We start from the raw sequence: 18,502 nt of genomic DNA, 5'->3' as shown, positions 1-18,502 counted from the left end.
AAATAAATGAATTAAATAATAAGTTTTACATGTCTTTGATAACATACAGAGAATTCTCTTTTATTTTCATGTATTTTATTTTCAAATGATTCTGACTACATTTTCTCATGATTCTTTTATTTTTTTTTCATTTATCTCCTTTTCCTTTGGACCCAAGAGTGTTTGTATTTGCTCATCAAATAGATTTGATGATTTATCCCTAAAAATATCTGTCACCTGATTTCATCATCTGAGGCATCTCAGCATTGATGTCTATGCCGTCTCACTTCCCTTCAATATTTAGTTTCCTGGTTCTTGATAGAAGTGACAATTTTTACTGGATCCTGGACTGTGTGGAAATTACTTGAAGAAACTCTGAATTCTGTTTCCTTTTCCTATAACAGGAGATCCTCCTGTGGCGGAAGCTCAGGGATGTGCGTTCACCGCCCACTGACCCAGCAAGGGCGGCACTGACCGCCCTGCTCTGTGCTGCTGACTCCGACCTGGGAACCGGGGGCAACTGCCGTCAGCAGCTCCTTCATCCAGGGGTGTGTGACCAGCCCTTGTGAGCCGCTGCCCTGGGGAGGGGAGTCGAGCTGAGGGGGCAGCTGTGCTGCAGTCAGGGACACTCAGTCCCCTGGGTTCCGTGCTCTCAGGGACCCCAGGAAGGGAGGGGCAGACACCTTGCCCTGGGAGCCCCATGGCTGTGGGGGAAGCAGGTTTTTGTCTCCTTCCACTCTGGCCTGAAGCACTGCGGAAACTTTCAAGCCGTCAGCCCATGAGAAACAGTAATAATCAGTGTCGTCCTCAGCCTGAACTGAAGTGGTCAGAGAGGCCGACTTGCCAGACTTGGAGCCAGAGACTCAATTTGGGGCCCCTGAGGGCTGTTTGCTGTTTTCATAGATCAGAGGTGTGGGGGACGATCCTGGCAGCTGTTGGTTCCAGCTGACATAATTACCCCCAGTGTTGCTCCTGTTTCCAGTACAAGAGATGGGGACCCTCTGTCCCAAAGTCCCGGACATGGAGGGCGGCTGAGTCAGCACTGCCTGGGCCCAGGATCCTGGAGAGAGGAGAGACAGAGATGGTGACTGTGGGCTTCAGGAAGGAGAGGAGGGAGAAGGGACATGAATCTCTCAGGCCCGTCCCCCGTCCCCCCATCCAGTCAGCTGCGCAGAGAGCGACCAGGGTGAGGAGCAGAGGGCACCAGGCCATGGTGGACACGGTCAGGGCGCCCTGCCTTCTGTGGCCCCACAGCTGAGCAGAGCGTCCCCACACCGCTCCTTCCCCTCTTCATACTCTGAGAGGGGAGGATCCTCTCATGCAAATGAGCCCCTTCCCCAAACAATTTTCTGATGCCTCCCTGGGCCCTGGGTCAGGCCCCTGTGCCTGAGGGTGGCCAGTGGGTTCACTGGGGCGGGGTTGTGGGGGGCCCCGGGGTGGGAGGTCACACTGGGAGCCAGGAGCAGGGGCCACCAGGCAGCGCCAGAGTCCCAGCGCCCATCCCCCTAAGCACCCTCGGGATCGGCCCCCGAGCGCCCCCTGGTGTCCAGGCCCAGACACACAGCCTGCGACCTGGTGACCAGAGCCCAGGTAGCACGGAGAACTACCTGCTCTGTGCTCTGTCTCCTTCTAGGGGTCAGGCCAGGTGCCTGTTCTGTGTCCCCTGTGACCTCAGGGCCGCCTGTGGGCTGCCCTCACACCCTCAGGGTGAGTCTGTACGCGGCGCCCTCGGCAGCTCAGGGGTCAGGACTGAGGGGACGTCAGGGTAAGGTCAGGACAGTGATGACCCCGTGGATGCAGCTATATACTCCGTGACCCCACTGTACTAGTTCCTGGCCTCCTCTTTCCTACGTGAGTTAAATATTTACCACGTGTTCACTCCCTATTGGCTTGAGAATCAGAAGCTACCTCTCTTAGTGAGGCTAACTCTGCTCCCAGCTCCCAGGACACAGAAGAGAAGGTGACTGTGGGGGCACCACCTGTGTCCAGGTGCCCAGATCATGATCACCCCCATCCTCCTCTCTTTCATCCGAGGATAGGAGCCCCCAGTCGTCACGGAACCTGAGTGACCGCATCTGGAGCCAAAGGACCCATCACAGATCCTGAGGGTTGGGGACCAGCACACATCATGGTTTGGGGTCTCTGGCTGGGACCTGTCGGTTCCCGGACACCTCACACCGCCAGCTCTGCTGCTCTTTCCAGGACTGGAGGACCTGAGCACTGCACTGGACAGTGGGCCCGGCTGACGCAGCGCAGACTGTGCTCAGGACTCTGTGCTCAGCGGGGAGGGGACAGGTGGCACGTCACTGCTGCAGAGCCTGACTCTGAGCAGGCAGTGACCCTTCTGTGGTGTCAGGAACCAGCATCCTTCCTTCTGACATCTAAGGGCTCCACCCCATCCCCTCTGCTCATACCCCCTCCTACTTCTCAAGGGAAAGCAGGTGTAAGGAAGCAACACTATAAATAATGAAGGACTTGCACTACCTGGCTACTCACTGTTTTCCTGGAAGAAAATATTTCACTCTTGTTCAAATTTTCTTTTATCTTTCTTGCTGATTGTTTATTGTTATCATACAAATACAGTCAAATTTTATGTTCTTTTTATTACTGGGACCAGAATAACACACACTTTGAACTACTTTTAACTTTATATAATTTTAAAGTTATATACTATTTTTGATAATTGTGGACTTGATCATTTTCATATTCATTCTCATTAATTTTCAGTGTAGTCTCATATTTATGACTCATCGGAAAACACCTTTTGCTAGGAAAGATTGAGGGCAGGAGGAGAAGGCGATGACAGGTTGAGATGGTTGGATGGCATCACGGATTCAACGGACTTGAACTTGGCAAACTCCAGGATGGTGAGGGACAGGGAAGCCTGGTATGTTGCAGTCCATGGGGTCAGACACGACTTAGTGACTGAAAAACAAGTTGCTTTACGATGCTGTGCTACTTTTGATGACTATTATCTAAGTTACACTCAGTGTTTTGAACTGAAGACCAGGAGTCCCTGTTCACTGTGCCTTTAATTTCTCTTGCATGTTTGTCGTTTTCAGCGCACAGACTTCTGATCTTAGAGTTATCTTCAAGTGTTTTATATTGATTGTATCATACATGTTAGTGGTTTTATTTCTAGAAACTGGAGATTCATTGCTGCTGCTGCTAAGTCGCTTCAGTCGTGTCCGACTCTGTGTGGCCCCATAGATGGCAGCCCACCAGGCTCCCCCATCCCTGGGATTCTCCAGGCAAGAATAGTGGAGTGGGTTGCCATTTCCTTCTCCAATGCATGAAAATTAAAAGTGAACTACAAAATACAATTCACTTCTGCATGTTGACTTTTATATCACAAAATCCCAAGTGAAACACTCACAGAAACCTGTCTTATTGACCCCTTGACCCTGAGCTGGGCCTGGCCTGAAACCACCTCTTCTGGGCTCAGCCAGTGTCTCCATCAAAAAGTTTTTATCTCTGAACAAGCAACGTTTGCCCAAGAAAACCTGCGTTGGATAAGACCATCTTAGCAATCTAAAAGCTGAATTGAAGCAAAAGATACAATATTATCAAATCTGCTGGTTCGAGGAAAGTCAGTTCCTTGTCTAACATCTGAAAATTGGAAGTCATCCCCTGAACGAGACTTCATCCGAGCCACGAGCAGGCGTGAGTGGAGGTTTTTGTCTCACTTCCTCCCTGGTCTGAAGCGCCGTGTAAGCATTACTGCCACCATGCCACACAGCACAGTCATAGTCGGCCTCGTCCTCAGGCTGCAACCCAGAGATGAGCAGGAGGCCTGCGTTGGTCAAGGCATCTTTGGATCCAGAGAAGCGGCTGGGGACCCTGGAGCCCTGGTGCTTATCCAAGTCTGACTTGACCCTCAGGAGGTACTGGGGTGGGCTCCCTGCCTTCTGCTGATACCAGTATATGGTATAGCTGCCAACACTGTAGCCGCTGCTCAGGGTGCAGGAGAGTCTGGCTGATGCTCCCGGAGACGCAGAGAGGGGGGCGGGCTGAGTCAGCACAGGCTGGGAGACGGAGCCTGCAGACACAGACACGGGGAGACGGGGCAGGAGCTGCGGGAAAGGTTCCCAGAGTCTGTGCCCCAGGGGCTGATGCAGGCCGGGGATGGAGCCCTGGTGTCCGGGGCCTGGGCCTACCTGTGCAGAGAGAGAGGAGCTCGAGCAGGAGAGGAGTCCAGGCCACGGTGCCCAGGACCCTGGTCGCCACAGTGGGGCTGGGCTGCCCCAGGCCTCCTGTTCTCTTCCAGCCTCTTCCAGAGGAGGGGCTGCCATGCAAATAGGGGTCCACCCAGGGCCCATCCAGCCCGTCTCTCAGCCCTGATGCTGGCGCTCAGCTCACAGCCCAAACTCGGGGGTGGAATGAGTTCCCTCTTGGGAGCCCCTGGAGGAAGCACCTGCTGAGACCACATGTCAGGGGACTCTGTAGCCAGAGAGGACACACTGCTGAGTCCCCCTCCACCCCGGGAGTGCAGGCCTCGCCCCAAGCCCAGCTCCTGGAGGGAGTGATGCTCTATTAGCAGCTGTTCAGGGACCTCAGGGCTGTCCCACAGCGCCACCTGCTGGTCACATGTGGAAAATAAAAAACAAAAAGCAAAAATAACCTCTAGAATTAAGGAGGTAAAATGCAAACTTTTCTAGGAAGGTGCACACCGATGGGATAGTAGAGAAAACAAGCAAGAAGACTAATTTCCTTAGAAGAAGATGGAAACTTTTACTATGGAATTAGTCCACAAAAAGACATAACATGTATTTCCTCACCTGAAATATGTAACAAACTTGAGCCACTACATTGTTCTAATTGATTTGCATTCTATGCATGTCTTTTTAAAAACATTGAAAAAGATGCAATATTTCCTAGTTTTTTGAGAATTAGTTAAAACATTTGTACATATACCCGGAAAATTTATAAGAGGAAATATTACCAGCCACTAACATTAAGTATTGATCAAAATGTTCTAATCAGAAAGTTAACAAAAAATTCCAAATTTAAGAACTTGATACTGATACCAAATGTTATTTTCTCCCATCTACAAGTTGTATCTTATATTAAGACATATTAAAAAATAAATTTAGAACCGAGAATAAAATCCCTGTAAAAATAGAAACACCTAGACACAATTGTAGTATGGCTAGTACATACTCATTTACATACATGTGATTTCATACAGGAGGACAACAAGAGGACTTAATGTCTCCATTAATTGGGAAAATTAAGGGACAAAAATAACGCTAATCAGTGTAAAGTAAAATTATGGTTTTGTGTTCAGATCAGATGTTCTTGTAACTTAGCTATTTAATAAAATTCATATGATTATTTTCTTTTCTCAACACGTGTTTGTGAGATTCATCTCATATCAAACAAAATATTCATTCTAAATGAATTCTAAAGTCCTGTTATTCCAATGCATGGATGATTGCGTAGGGAAAAATAGGAAAATAGGTGAAGATAGGAACTGGTAAATGACAGAACCATCAGCGTGTGGCCCAGGCCCCTTGAAGGAGGGTGAGAAGGTGACAGGAAGCATGGGTGTCCCACGCCCTGTGCCCAGATGCCTCATGCACGAGGCAGGGCAAAGACCTCCAAACCCACATCCCGTCACTGTCCCCTAAAGGACAGTCTTGGTTCAGGAGTGAGGACATGAAGGGAGGGGTCCAGGTTGTGGAGGAGGGCCCCAGGACCCTGCTCTTGAGACTAAGTTGTTGACATGGAGAAAGTCCCTCCCCTGGGGTCTCTTATCCTCTGTCCAGGCATCACTGTAGGTCAAGTTTACTAACATTTTCGTTGTGTAATTTCCCATCCATCCTAGCCTGGACCTCAGGTCTAAGCACTGACCCTCCAGACAGAGGAGCAGGAAGTAAGAGGCAAGACTGTTGCTCACAGCTGAGAGCTCTCATGTCCCCTGGGGCCCAGGTGCAGGAAAGTCACTCTCCAGTGAGCGCCCTGCTTCCCACGTGGGCAAGAGCCAGTGGAGGAGGTTCCCAGGATGCCTGGTCAGGAGCCTGGAACCCTGGGTGAGCCTGAGAGGCTGTCACAGGAAAGGCAGGAGCAGCAGCCAGGGACTCAGCTCAGCCCAATGGTGGCCAAGGAGCCTGAATGCCAGACTTGAGGCCAGGGAACTGAGCAGGGACCCTACTAGCATCAGAGAGAAGGAGAGCTGCTGGGACCAGGACACATACTGGACGCTCTGATGAGTCCAGAATCAGAACTATACTGTGTTTCTCTGGTTCTGACCTGACCCATCATGGACTCTGACCCTAGGGCACCTGCACCTCGTACCAGGGATTTCTGCTCAAGTTGAGAAAATAAGACGATGTTTTGCTGCAAAGGAAATCTGGAGAAGGGGTAAATTAAGAAGCTGTGAACAGATTTTTCTAGACCAAGTTCCCTGGTGTGACTCTGAACCCAGTCCTCAGCCAAACAGACAAGTGAAGCAGCTGCCTTTGCAGAGGACGTTGCTGCCCCGACTCTGAGGAAACAGCAGGTTTTTGTCTCACTTCCCCCTGGCCTGGAGCACTGTGGGACTAACAAGACTGAGGTCAGCAGATGCACAGTAATAATCAGCCTCGTCCTCAGCCTGGAGCGAAGTGATGGTCAGGGTGCCTGTGTTGCCAGACTTGGTGCCAGAGAATCGGTCGGGGACCCCCGTGGGTCGTTTGTTACTATCATAGATCAGGGTTTTAGGGGCTGATCCTGGGAGCTGTTGGTACCAGCTCACACCCAATATCCCAATGTTGCTGCTGCTTCCAGAGCAGGTGATGGTGACCCTCTGGCCCGGGGACCCGGACACAGAGGGCGGCTGAGTCAGCACAGCCTGGGCCCAGGATCCTGGAAGGGGGAGAGACAGAGATGGTGACTCTGGGGTCCAGACATGAGAGCACAGAGCACGGCCCGTGTGTCTTCCCAAGACCCTTCCCCTGTCCCCCCATCCAGTCACCTGTGCAGAGAGCGACCAGGGTGAGGAGCAGAGGGCACCAGGCCATGGTGGACACGGTCAGGGCGTCCTGCCTTCTGTGGCCCCACAGCTGAGCAGAGCGTCCCCACACCGCTCCTTCCCCTCTTCATACTCTGAGAGGGGGAGGGTCCTTTCATGCAAATGACCCTCCTCCCCCCCAAGTCCCACAATGCTCTGATGACCTCTGGGCCCCGGGTCAGGTCTCTGTGCCTGAGGGGGCAGGGTGTGGACTGCGGCGGGGCTCTTGGGGCCCAGGGGTGGGAGGTCCCATCTAGGAGCCCGGAGCAGTGGTTGCCTGGCAACCTCAGGGGCTGGGCCCAGCTCTCAGCCCACTAACCGCCTCAGGAATGGTCCTGGCGCGCCGCCTGCTGCCCAGGCCCAGACACGCTTCCTGTGACCTGGTGACCAGAGCCCTCAGGGACAGCTCCTGGCCCAGCTCTGTGCTCTGTCCCCGCCTCAGAGCCAGTTCGGGGGCCTCCTCTGTGTCCCCTGCGCCCTCGGGGCCCCCTGTGTGCTCCCCTCGGGCCCCTCAGGCCGAGTCTGTCCATGGCTCCCTGGGCTGCTCAGGGTCGGGACTGAGAGGGCGTCTGGGGCCCAAGTTCCTCTCACAGCAGGATCAGGTCAGGGCCGTGCTGGCCCCGGGGAGGCCCGTCCCCTTCTGCGCAGGATAGTGGGTCCCTCCTCTGTGGGTCCCCTCCATGGCGGCCTCTGTGTGTCCCCTCAGCCGTGAGGAGGAGAGGGCTTTTCTCTGTTGACGTGGGAAGGTGTAGGGGGAGAAGCCTGGGGTGAGACCCTTGATTCCTAAACTCCTGGATCTTTACTGTGGGCAAACCTTTCCACACACTGGGCCCCGTGCTCGTGTCCTGTCTTACGAAGGGACCCCTCCTGGGCGTCTCTCCTGCAGGCACAGGGCACAGGCTGCAGGGAGCAGGCTGGTGATGCTCCTGGCAGATTTTATTGAGACTCTGAAGGGCTCTGAGCAGCATGTGTTCCCAGGGATCCTGATATGTGGTGGCTGTTAGGACGAATTGTTCCAATCAGTGGGTTCGAGAAGACACAGTTCAGGGAAAGTTTGGTTAGAGAAGAATGGCCCGACTGTAATTTGCCCCGCACTGAATGTGTGTGTTACACTGTAGGTGTGTGACTTTGAGATTCTTAAAAAATATTTATTTATTAATTATCTGGGTGCTGTCTTAGGTGTGGCATGTGAGATATAGTTCCCTGACAAGGATGAAACCAGGCTGACTGCACTGGGAACATGGAGTCTTAGCCACTAGACCACCTGGGAATTCCCTGAGATAGTAAATGTATGAAAATATGTTAGTGGATTAGTGAAATTTTTACAGTCATTGCTTTAAATACATGCATGATTTTAACTGAAGGACAATCTATGTTTATTTCAACTTTTCGTTGATAAGAGTTACGTATCTGAAATATAATTATCTTTGTAAGGTTTTTTATTAAGAAAATATTAAATAAATGACATAAGACAGATCTTTTGAAATTTTTTATTTGTAAGTAAAACTTTATTTTTACACAGATATTTGCATTATTAATTTTGGGGGGTCTGAGTGAAGCAGAGCAGGAACCAGCCTCTTTCTGCCACTTATAGCATCTCCACTGTGGGATTTTTATCTCTGATTAGGAAGATGTGAAGACCTACAAGACTTTTTAGAACTAACACCCAAAAAAGATATTCTTTTTCGTTATAAAGGACTGAATGTAAAAGTAGGAAGTCAAGAAATACCTGGAGTAACAGGCAAATTTATCCTTGGAGTACAGAATGAAGCAGGGCAAAGGCTCATAGAGTTTTGCCAAGAGAACGTACTGCTCATAGCAAACACCCTCTTCCAACAGCACAAGAGAAGACTCTACACATGGACATCACCAGATAGTCAACACCGAAATCAGACTGATTATATTCTTTGTAGCCAAAGATGGAGAATCTCTATACAGTCAGCAAAAACAAGACCGGGAGCTGACTGTGGCTCAGATCATGAACTCCTTATTGCCAAATTCAGACTTAAATGAAAGAAAGTAGGGAAAACCACTAGACGATTCAGGTATGACCTAAATCAAATCCCTTATGATTATACAGTGGAAGTGTAATAGATTTAAGGTACTAGATTTGATAGACAGAGTGCCTGATGAACTAGGGACAGAGGTTCATGACATTATACAGGAGACAGGGATCAAGACCATCCCCAAGAAAAAGAAAAGCAAAAAAGCAAAATGGCTGTCTGAGGAGGCCTTACAAATAGCTGTGAAATGAAGAGAAGCCAAAAGCAAAGGAGAAAAGGAAAGATATACCCATTTGAATGCAGAGTTCCAAAGAATAGCAAGGAGAGATAAGAAAACCTTCCTCAGTGATCAATGCAAAGAAATAGAGGAAAATAATAGAATGGGAAAGACTAGAGATCTCTTCAAGAAAATTAGAGATACCAAGGGAACATTTCATGCAAAGATGGGTTCGATAAAGGACAGAAATGGTATGGACCTAACAGAAGCAGAAGATATTAAGAAAAGGTGGCACGAATACACAGAAGAACTATACAAAAAAGATCTTCACAACCCAGATGATCACGATGGTGTGATCACTCACCCAGAGCCAGACATCCTGGAATGTGAAGTCAAGTGGGCCTTAATAAGCATCACTACGAACAAAGCTAGTAGAGGTGATGGAATTCCAGTTGAGCTATTTCAAATCCTAAAAGATGATGCTGTGAAAGTGCTGCACAATATGCCAGCAAATTTGGGAAACTCAGCAGTGGCCACAGGACTGGAAAAGGTCAGTTTTCATTCCAATCCCAAAGAAAGGCAATGCCAAAGAATGCTCAAACTACTGCATAATTGCAGTCATCTCACATGCTAGTAAAGTAATGCTCAAAATTCTCCAAGCCAGGCTTCAGCAATACATGAACCGTGAACTTCCAGATGTTCAAGCTGGTTTTAGAACAGGCAGAGGAACCAGAAATCAAATTGCCAACATCCATTGGATCATTGAAAAAGCAAGAGAGTTCCAGAAAAACATCTATTTCTGCTTTGTTGACTATGCCAAAGCCTTTGACTGTGTGGATCACAATAAACTGTGGAAAATTCTGAAAGAGATGGGCATACCAGATCACCTGACCTGCCTCTTGAGAAACCTGTATGCAGATCAGGAAGCAAAGGTTAGAACTGGACATGGAACAACAGACTGGTTCCAAATAGGAAAAGGAGTACATCAAGGCTGTATATTATCACTCTGCTTATTTAACTTACATGCAGAATACATCATGAAAAATGCTGGGCTGAATGAAGCACAAGCTGGAATCAAGATTGCAGGAGAAATATCAATAACTTCAGATATGTAGATGACACCACCCTTATGGCAGAAAGTGAAAAAGAACCTCTTGATGAAAGTGAAAGAGGAGAGTGAAAAAGCTGGCTGAAAACTAAGATCATGGCATCCTATCCCACAACTTCATGGCAAATAAATGGGGAAACAATGATAGACTTTATTTTGGGGGGTTCCAAAATCACTGCAGATGTTGACTGCAGCCAAAAAATTAAAAGATGCTTACGCCTTGGAAGGAAATTTATGACCAAAGTAGACAGCATATGAAAAAGCAGAGACATTAATTTGCCACCAAAGTCCATCTAGTCAAGGCTGTGGTTTTTCCAGTAGTCATGTATGGATGCGAGAGTTGGACTGCAAAGAAAGCTGAGTGCTGAAGAATTGATGCTTTTGAACTGTGGTGTTGGAGGAGACTTTCAAAAGTCCCTTGGACTGCAAGGAGATCCAACCAGTCAATCCTAAAGGAAATCAGTCCTGAGTGTTCATTGGAAGGACTGATGTTGAAGCTGAAACTCCAATACTTTGGCTACCTGATGTGAAGAACTGACTCGTTTTGAAAAGACCCTGATGCTGGGCAAGATTGAAGGCGGGAGGAGGAGGGGAGGACAGAGGACGAGATGGTTGGATGGCATCACCGACTCAATGAACATGAGTTTGAGTAAACTCTGGGAGTTGGTGATGGACAGGGAGGCCTGTGTGCTGCAGCCCATGGGGTCACAAAGAGCCAGACACAACTGAGCAACTGAACTGAACTGAACTGAGGAAGATATGTGTCAAAACATGGCAGTCTGAGCGATCAGAGCCGTGGGTGGGTCTCAGATATGAGATGAGGGCAGTACATAACAGGTCAGATCTGTTGTTCTCAGAAGCTCAGAAGTGACCACAGGAAGTTAACCAGAGTGAGAGCAGAACAGCAGTGACAGCCACATGAGGGAGGGCACAGGGCCGCTGTGGGTCTGAAGCACCTTGTAAATACCAGTGTTTTGGTGAACGGTAGCACAGTTATAATCAGCCTCATCCTCAGGCTGCAGCCCAGAGATGAGCAGGAGCCCTGCATTGGCCGAGGCATCTTTGGATCCAGAGAAGTGACTGGGGACCCGGGAGCCCTGGGGCTTATTGGAGTCTGACTTGAACATCAGGAGGTCCTGGGGAGGGCTCCCTGGCTTCTGCTGGAAACAGGACATTTCACCAACACTGTAGCCACTGCCCAGGGTGCGGGAGAGTCTGGCTGATGCTCCCGGAGACGCAGAGAGGGAGGTGGGCTGAGTCAGCACAGGCTGGGAGACGGAGCCTGCAGACACAGACACGGGGGAGACGGGGCAGGAGCTGCAGGAAAGGTTCCCGGAGTCTGTGCCCCAGGGGCTGATGCAGGCCGGGGATGGAGCCCTGGTGCCTGGGGCCCGTCACTACCTGTGCAGAGAGAGAGGAGCTCGAGCAGGAGAGGAGTCCAGGCCACGGTGCCCACAGGACCCTGGTCCCCACAGTGGGGTGGGCTGCCCCAGGCCTCCTGTTCTGCCCCAGCCTCTGAGAGGAGGGGCTGCCAGGCAAATGGGGTCCCCCCAGGGCCCACCCAGCCCCTCCTTGACCCTGGTGCAGGAGCTCAGCTCACAGCCCAGACTCAGAGGGTAGAGGGGAGTTCCCTCTTGGGAGCCCCTGGAGGAAGCACCTGCTGAGACCACACTGGTCCCTGCTCAGGTGTTCCTGCAGCGAGAGAAGATGCACGGCTGAGTCCCTCCAGGAGCACACACCCCACCCCAGCCCAGCTCCTGGAGGGAGTGGTGCTCCCTGAGCAGCTGTGCAGGGACCCCAGGGCAGTCCCACAGCGCCCCCTGCCGGTAACATGAGGGAAAATTTTGCAGAAAAAGGGAATGAAATTGTGCCTAAGAAGGCACAACATTTGTTCTAGCAGAGAAAATAAGTAAACAGATGAAGATGCTTAGAAAAAACAGAAAATTTTATCATAAAATTACTCCACAAAAAGACATAATGTATCCTTATTTAGTGTAAATATCTAACAAACTTCAGGAGTTATATGCTTCCCATACATTTGATTTGTATTTTTTTTAAACATTGAAAAAGATGCAAAATTTGCAGTTCTTTGAGAAAGCAGTTAAAGTATTTTACATACAACCCATAAATAAAACACATAAGAGGGAAATTTATAGGACTTCCCTTTTGGTCCAGTGTTTAAGGATCTGCCTGTCAATGCAAGGATTCTTTAATATCCGCAAGTCAATCAATGTAATACACCACATTAACAAATTGAAAGATAAAAACCATATGATTATCTCAATAGATGCAGAAAAAGCCTTTGACAAAATTCAACATCCATTTATGATTAAAACTCTCCAGAAAGCAGGAATAGAAGGAACATACCTCAACATAATAAAAGCTATATATGACAAATCCACAGCAAGCATCACCCTCAATGGTGAAAAATTGAAAGCATTTCCCCTGAAATCAGGAACAAGACAAGGGTGCCCACTCTCACCACTACTATTCAACATAGTTTTGGAAGTTTTGGCCACAGCAATCAGGGCAGAAAAAGAAGTCAAAGGAATTCAGATAGGAAAAGAAGAAGTGAAACTCTCTCTGTTTGCAGATGACATGATCCTCTACATAGAAAACCCTAAAGACTCTACCAGAAAATTACTAGAGCTAATCAATGAATATAGTAAAGTTGCAGGATATAAAATTAACACACAGAAATCTCTTGCATTCCTATACACTAACAATGAGAAAACAGAAAGAGAAATTAAGGAAACAATACCATTCACCATTGCAACAAAAAGAATAAATACTTAGGAGTATATCTACCTAAAGAAACAAAAGACCTATACATAGAAAACTATAAAATACTGATGAAAGAAATCAAAGAGGACACAAACAGATGGAGAAATATACCGTGTTCATGGATTGGAAGAATCAATATTGTCAAAATGGCTATACTACCCAAAGCAATCTATAGATTCAATGCAATCCCTATCAAACTACCAACGGTATTTTTCACAGAACTAGAACAAATAATTTCACAATTTGTATGGAAATACAAAAAACCTCGAATAGCCAAAGTAATCCTGAGAAAGAAGAATGGAACTGGAGGAATCAATCTGCCTGACTTCAGACTCTACTACAAAGCCACAGTCATCAAGACAGTATGGTACTGGCACAAAGACAGAAATATAGATCAATGGAACAGAATAGAAAGCCCAGAGATAAATCCATGAACCTATGGTCACCTTATCTTCGACAAAGGAGGCAAGGATATACAATGGAAAAAAGATAACCTCTTTAACAAGTGGTGCTGGGAAAACTGGTCAACCACCTGTAAAAGAATGAAACTAGAACACTTTCTAACACCATACACAAAAATAAACTCAAAATGGATTAATGATCTAAATGTAAGACCAGAAACTATCAAACTCCTAGAGGAGAACATAGGCAAAACACTCTCCGACATAAATCACAGCAGGATCCTCTATGACCCACATCCCAGAATTTTAGAAATAAAAGCAAGAATAAACAAATGGGACCTAATGAAACTTAAAAGCTTTTGCACAACAAAGGAAACTATAAGCAAGGTGAAAAGACAGCCCTCAGATTGGGAGAAAATAATAGCAAACGAAGCAACAGACAAAGGATTAATCTCAAAAATATACAAGCAACTCCTCCAGCTAATGGCCCAAAGAACTCAACAGACATTTCTCCAAGGAAGACATACAGATGGCTAACAAACACATGAAAAGATGCTCAACATCACTCATTATCAGAGAAATGCAAATCAAAACCACAATGAGGTACCATTACACGCCAGTCAGGATGGCTGCTATCCAAAAGTCTACAAGCAATAAATGCTGGAGAGGGTGTGGAGAAAAGGGAACCCTCTTACACTGTTGGTGGGAATGCAAATTAGTACAGCCACTATGGAAAACAGTGTGGAGATTTCTTAAAAAGCTGGAAATAGAATTGCCATATGACCCAACAATCCCACTTCTGGGCATACACACCGAGGAAACCAGATCTGAAAGAGACACGTGCACCCCAATGTTCATCGCAGCACTGTTTATAATAGCCAGGACATGGAAGCAACCCAGATGCCCATCAGCAGACGAATGGATGAGGAAGCTGTGGTACATATACACCATGGAATATTACTCAGCCATTAAAAAGAATTCATTTGAATCAGTTCTAATGAGATGGATGAAACTGGAGCCCATTATACAGAGCGAAGTAAGCCAGAAAGATAAAGACCATTACAGTATACTAACACATATATATGGACTTTAGAAAGATGGTAATGATAACCCTATATGCAAAACAGAAAAAGAGACTCAGATGTATAGAACAGACTTGTGGACTCTGGGAGAAGGCGAGGGTGGGATGTTTCAAGAGAGCAGCATCGAAACATGTATATTATCTAGGGTGAAACAGATCACCAGCCCAGGTTGGGTGCATGAGACAAGTGCTCGGGCCTGGTGCACTGGGAAGACCCAAAGGGATCAGGTGGAGAGGGAGGTGGGAGGGGGGACTGGGATGGGGAATACATGTAAATCCATGGCTAATTCATTTCAATGTATGACAAAAACTACTGTAATGATGTAAAGTAATTAGCCTCCAACTAATAAAAATAAATGGAAAAAAAAAAAAAGAAAAAAAAAAATAGGATCTGCCTGTCGATGGAAGGGACATGGTTTCAGTACCGGATCCAGGAGGCTCCCACATTCTGCAGATCAACTCAGCAGGAAAGCAGAACTGCTGAAGCTCCATTCCCCAGACCTGGTGATCTGCAACAAGAGAATCGACCCCAGTGAGAAGCCAGTGCACTGCAATGAAGAGCGGCCTCACCTCCCCACAACCAGAGAGCCCGGGAGCAGTGAAGACCCAGCACAGCCATCAATCAACCAATCAAGTGTAAAAAACAACCTGACAACCAAACCAGTAGAAGGGAATATTACAAACCACTATCATTAAATATTGATCCAAATACTCTAAACAAAATGAAAAATTAGAAAGTTAGAAAAATTCTAATATCAGATTAAGAAATTGACAGTGTTACCAAGTGTTGTTTTTTCAAATATTTTCATTTTATATTTTATATTAAGACTCTCAAACATAAATTTACAGAGCAATCCAGTTCACACACTCCCAGCCGCCCCCGACCTCTTCGGGCTCCTCTCGTGTCTCTGGACCCAGGGCGTTTGCCGAGACCAAGCTGGGGGCACCCTCCTTGTCCAAGGCGACTGAGGCCGCCCCAGGGAGCAGCCTGGAGGGAACCTGGTGACCCTGGTGCTCGGTGGGAAGTGGGTCAGTGAAGGCAAGGGGAAGGTGGGGGATCTGCTAGTGCAGGACCCCAACGCTCTGTGCCACTGCCAGGGAGGAAAAAACGCTGGCCTGGACAGTTGTTGTAGATTCTGTGGAGGGTGATTTTCGTCTTTTACCCAGTGGAATAATTATCCAGTGGGATAATTCTGGCTCCCAGTGGAATCTGAATATTACTGCATTCATTGGAAATGATGTGGTAATTCATCTAGCTGGATTGTTTGAGGAAGCAGAAAAAAACATTCAAAAAGGGAAAGGTCTGGAAGGCTGAGACAAAGGCTTCTCATACCTGCCAGAGCTCATATTGTGCTTGATTTTCATCAAACAGCTGGTGGTATCCAGGAACAACAGAGAGGAGAACAAGCAGGAAAAAATTTGGGTACCACAAAAAAGGCGTGTGCCCCGTTCATTCTTCCAAAGAGGACCAGAGTGGACTTAGGATATGCCATCTTATTTCCAACTTCAATGGCTTTTCTGAGAGGTTCCAAGTTCTGGCTAACCGCTACAAATCTCTATACCCCACTTCGGAAATAGACGTTGAAGATGAATTCCAAAAAATCAAGGGTTATATGGTAAGGATTAAACTAACTGCAAGATGTATGGAGTTTATTTCCTATATGAGGCTTTCCATGGACCATCAGTGAAAATCTTGGTAGAAGGTGCAAATGCAGAACTGCTAGATATTGATTTTGAAATTTCTCCTTTCATAACCTCTTTGAACTGTACAGTTGGAGGTGTTTGTTCTGGCTTGGGTATGCCCCCTTAAAATGTTGGAGAAGTGTATGGAGTTGTGAAAGCTTATACAACTAGAGTTGGGATTGATCCCTTTCCTACAGAGCAAGACAATGAAATTGGAGAATTATTACAAACAAGGGATAGAGAGTTTGGTGTAACTACAGGAAGGGAAAGAAGATGTGCCTGGTTGAACCTTGTTTTGATTAAATATGCTCATATGATTAATGGATTTACTGCATTGGTTCTTAAAACTTTTGATATTTTGGAAAAATTTATGGAAATCAGAGTTGAAGTTGCATACAAGTTAGATGGTGAGATTACTCATTTCCCAATAAACCAAGAACTCTTAAATAAATGGATTTAAATATAAGACCCTCCAGAATGGAACACACACATATGAGAGGCAAGGACATTTAATGAACTACCTATTAATGCCCAGAATTGTTTGGTTTATTGAAGATGAAGTTCAAATTCCAGTTAAATAGATTTGCTTAGATAAATCCAGAGTCTATGATTCAACTCTTTTAAGGATTTCCAGTGATACAAGAAGCATTCCTGGAGAGGTGGGGAAAGGACTTTCTTAAATATTTCATTTATGATCTACGAATTCTAAGAATAAAGACACTGAAATGAGTTTAGGCCCTACAGTCACTTCCAGTCTTTCAATATGGATGACTGGTATGGAGATACACTTTGGCAATTTGAAAATTTCCTTAGCCGGCATAATTGAAAAATCATTTGTTGCTCCTCCTGCTCATGGTGTCATATTTTCTTTTAATTTTAAAAATAATATAATCAATGTTGTTTGAAATCTAAAATAGAATTACTTTCAAAAATGAAGTTTTCCTTCATTATTGTTGTGTGTTCATAGGTTTTATCTCTATTGAATAGTAAGAATAATTAATGCAGTTTTGCACAAATATTTTTGCATTCTTATTGATCATTCAATTCTGTCACTGTAAATTTTGTTGTTCAAAAAATTGATGAGAGGAATCCTGTAAATGTTTGTAGTGATATAAATTTTGTTTAAATTTTTAACTGTTCATTTTCCTTTGAGACCGCTGCAAATTTGAGCTTTGGTGGTAGGCGTGTGTTATATTCAAGGGTCCTTTAATTTGTACAGTACACAAAACATGTTTCTCTCTGTGAATTATTTAACACATTGAACATTTAATTAAACATTAAAAGGAAAAAACTGTTCCCTAGAATAACTACTGCAATGTTAAAAAGACTTAGTCATTAAAAGACCTGTTGTGATAAAATAAATAAATAAATTTAACACCAATAATAGCAAGAACTACATAATACTGACACCTAGACATCTTAGTAACATCCTAGTACACACTAGGAACATACACACCTAACTCCACACAGGTCACCCTGCAGAGCCTCTGCCCACAGCTTTGTCTCCTCCTCTGCAGAGACGCTCCCAGGAGCCACCCCCTCCTTAGAGACACCTTCTGATTCTCAGCTTCCAGCTGCCCCTCCCCAACACAGACTCGGCTAATATAAGACCTCACACGGACCAGGAGGTGGGAACTGAATCGGAACTGTTGGGTGCGGAGCAGGAGTTCTGGGGGATGGGCCTCACGGAGATGAGGGTCCCCATCATGGAGGAAGGTTTCAGAGCGCCCTGAGTGGTTTCGCCTCTTGTTGGCCCACCACCCATTCTGAGACTCAGCATTTTGGCCCGTGCTGGCCATGGGCACCTCTTCTAACCTCTGGGATGTCTTAGCCCCCATTCTAAGTGGCCCACTGTACAGCAAGCTTTGCTGATGGTACCCCCAGGAGAGTGGGTTGAGGGGCATTTCTAGGTCCACCGTGGGCACAGGAATATGCTTACATTGGGACTCTTGTCTCCTTGGAAACTGACCTTATTCCAAAATGTATATCTCTGTCAGCTGTGGCCCCACAGTCCAGACCTGCCTGCGGTGCAAATCTTATGCATATGTGAAAGGACATTGAAAGGACACTCGAGTGGTGACCTGAGGTACTCTGTGAGCCATACATTCAGGGTGAAGACAGGAGCTCAGGATTCAGGGTCACCTTCCATTGGTCTGAATTCCCCTGTGAGCAGCATGGCTGCCATCCCAGCTGAGCACAGTCAGCCACGTCCTCAGGCTGGAGCCCAGGGATGGTCAGGGGTCCTGACGGACTTG

General features: G+C 46.8%; 1 protein-coding gene and 1 pseudogene across 1 annotated transcript; one reads left to right on the top strand and one right to left on the bottom strand.

The window, feature by feature from the left end:
- Positions 1–2,512: 2,512 nt before the first annotated feature.
- Positions 2,513–11,473, bottom strand: LOC139037674 (immunoglobulin lambda-1 light chain-like). The gene is made up of 4 exons (XM_070474665.1): positions 11,266–11,473; positions 6,550–6,825; positions 4,137–4,328; positions 2,513–4,018 (listed from the first exon to the last, which is right to left on the bottom strand). The coding sequence occupies exons 1-4, from the start codon at positions 11,471–11,473 to the stop codon at positions 3,603–3,605; spliced, it is 1,092 nt and encodes a 363-aa protein (XP_070330766.1). The 3' UTR covers positions 2,513–3,602.
- A 3,492-nt stretch (positions 11,474–14,965) lies between these two features.
- LOC110123569 (adenylosuccinate synthetase isozyme 2-like) lies at positions 14,966–16,828 on the top strand (annotated as a pseudogene).
- The last annotated feature ends 1,674 nt before the right edge of the window (positions 16,829–18,502 follow it).

The sequence above is a fragment of the Odocoileus virginianus genome, chromosome 12 (genome assembly GCF_023699985.2).
Source record: "Odocoileus virginianus isolate 20LAN1187 ecotype Illinois chromosome 12, Ovbor_1.2, whole genome shotgun sequence".
Classification (NCBI taxonomy): Eukaryota; Metazoa; Chordata; class Mammalia; order Artiodactyla; family Cervidae; genus Odocoileus; species Odocoileus virginianus.
The sequence above is the reverse complement of the archived record's forward strand: the minus strand, read 5'-3'. Positions and strand labels throughout refer to the sequence as shown.

Excerpts from the sequence above, each read along its gene's own strand:
- LOC139037674 (XM_070474665.1), bottom strand. The coding sequence starts at position 11,473 with ATGTCCTGTTTCCAGCAGAAGCCAGGGAGCCCTCCCCAGGACCTCCTG. Across the intron at positions 6,826-11,265 it reads TACCGTTCACCAAAACACTG|GATCCTGGGCCCAGGCTGTG; the intron begins GTATTTACAAGG and ends TCCCCCTTCCAG. Across the intron at positions 4,329-6,549 it reads GGACGAGGCTGATTATTACT|CGCCAGCATCAGGGCTGAGA; the intron begins GTGCATCTGCTG and ends CTGTGAGCTGAG.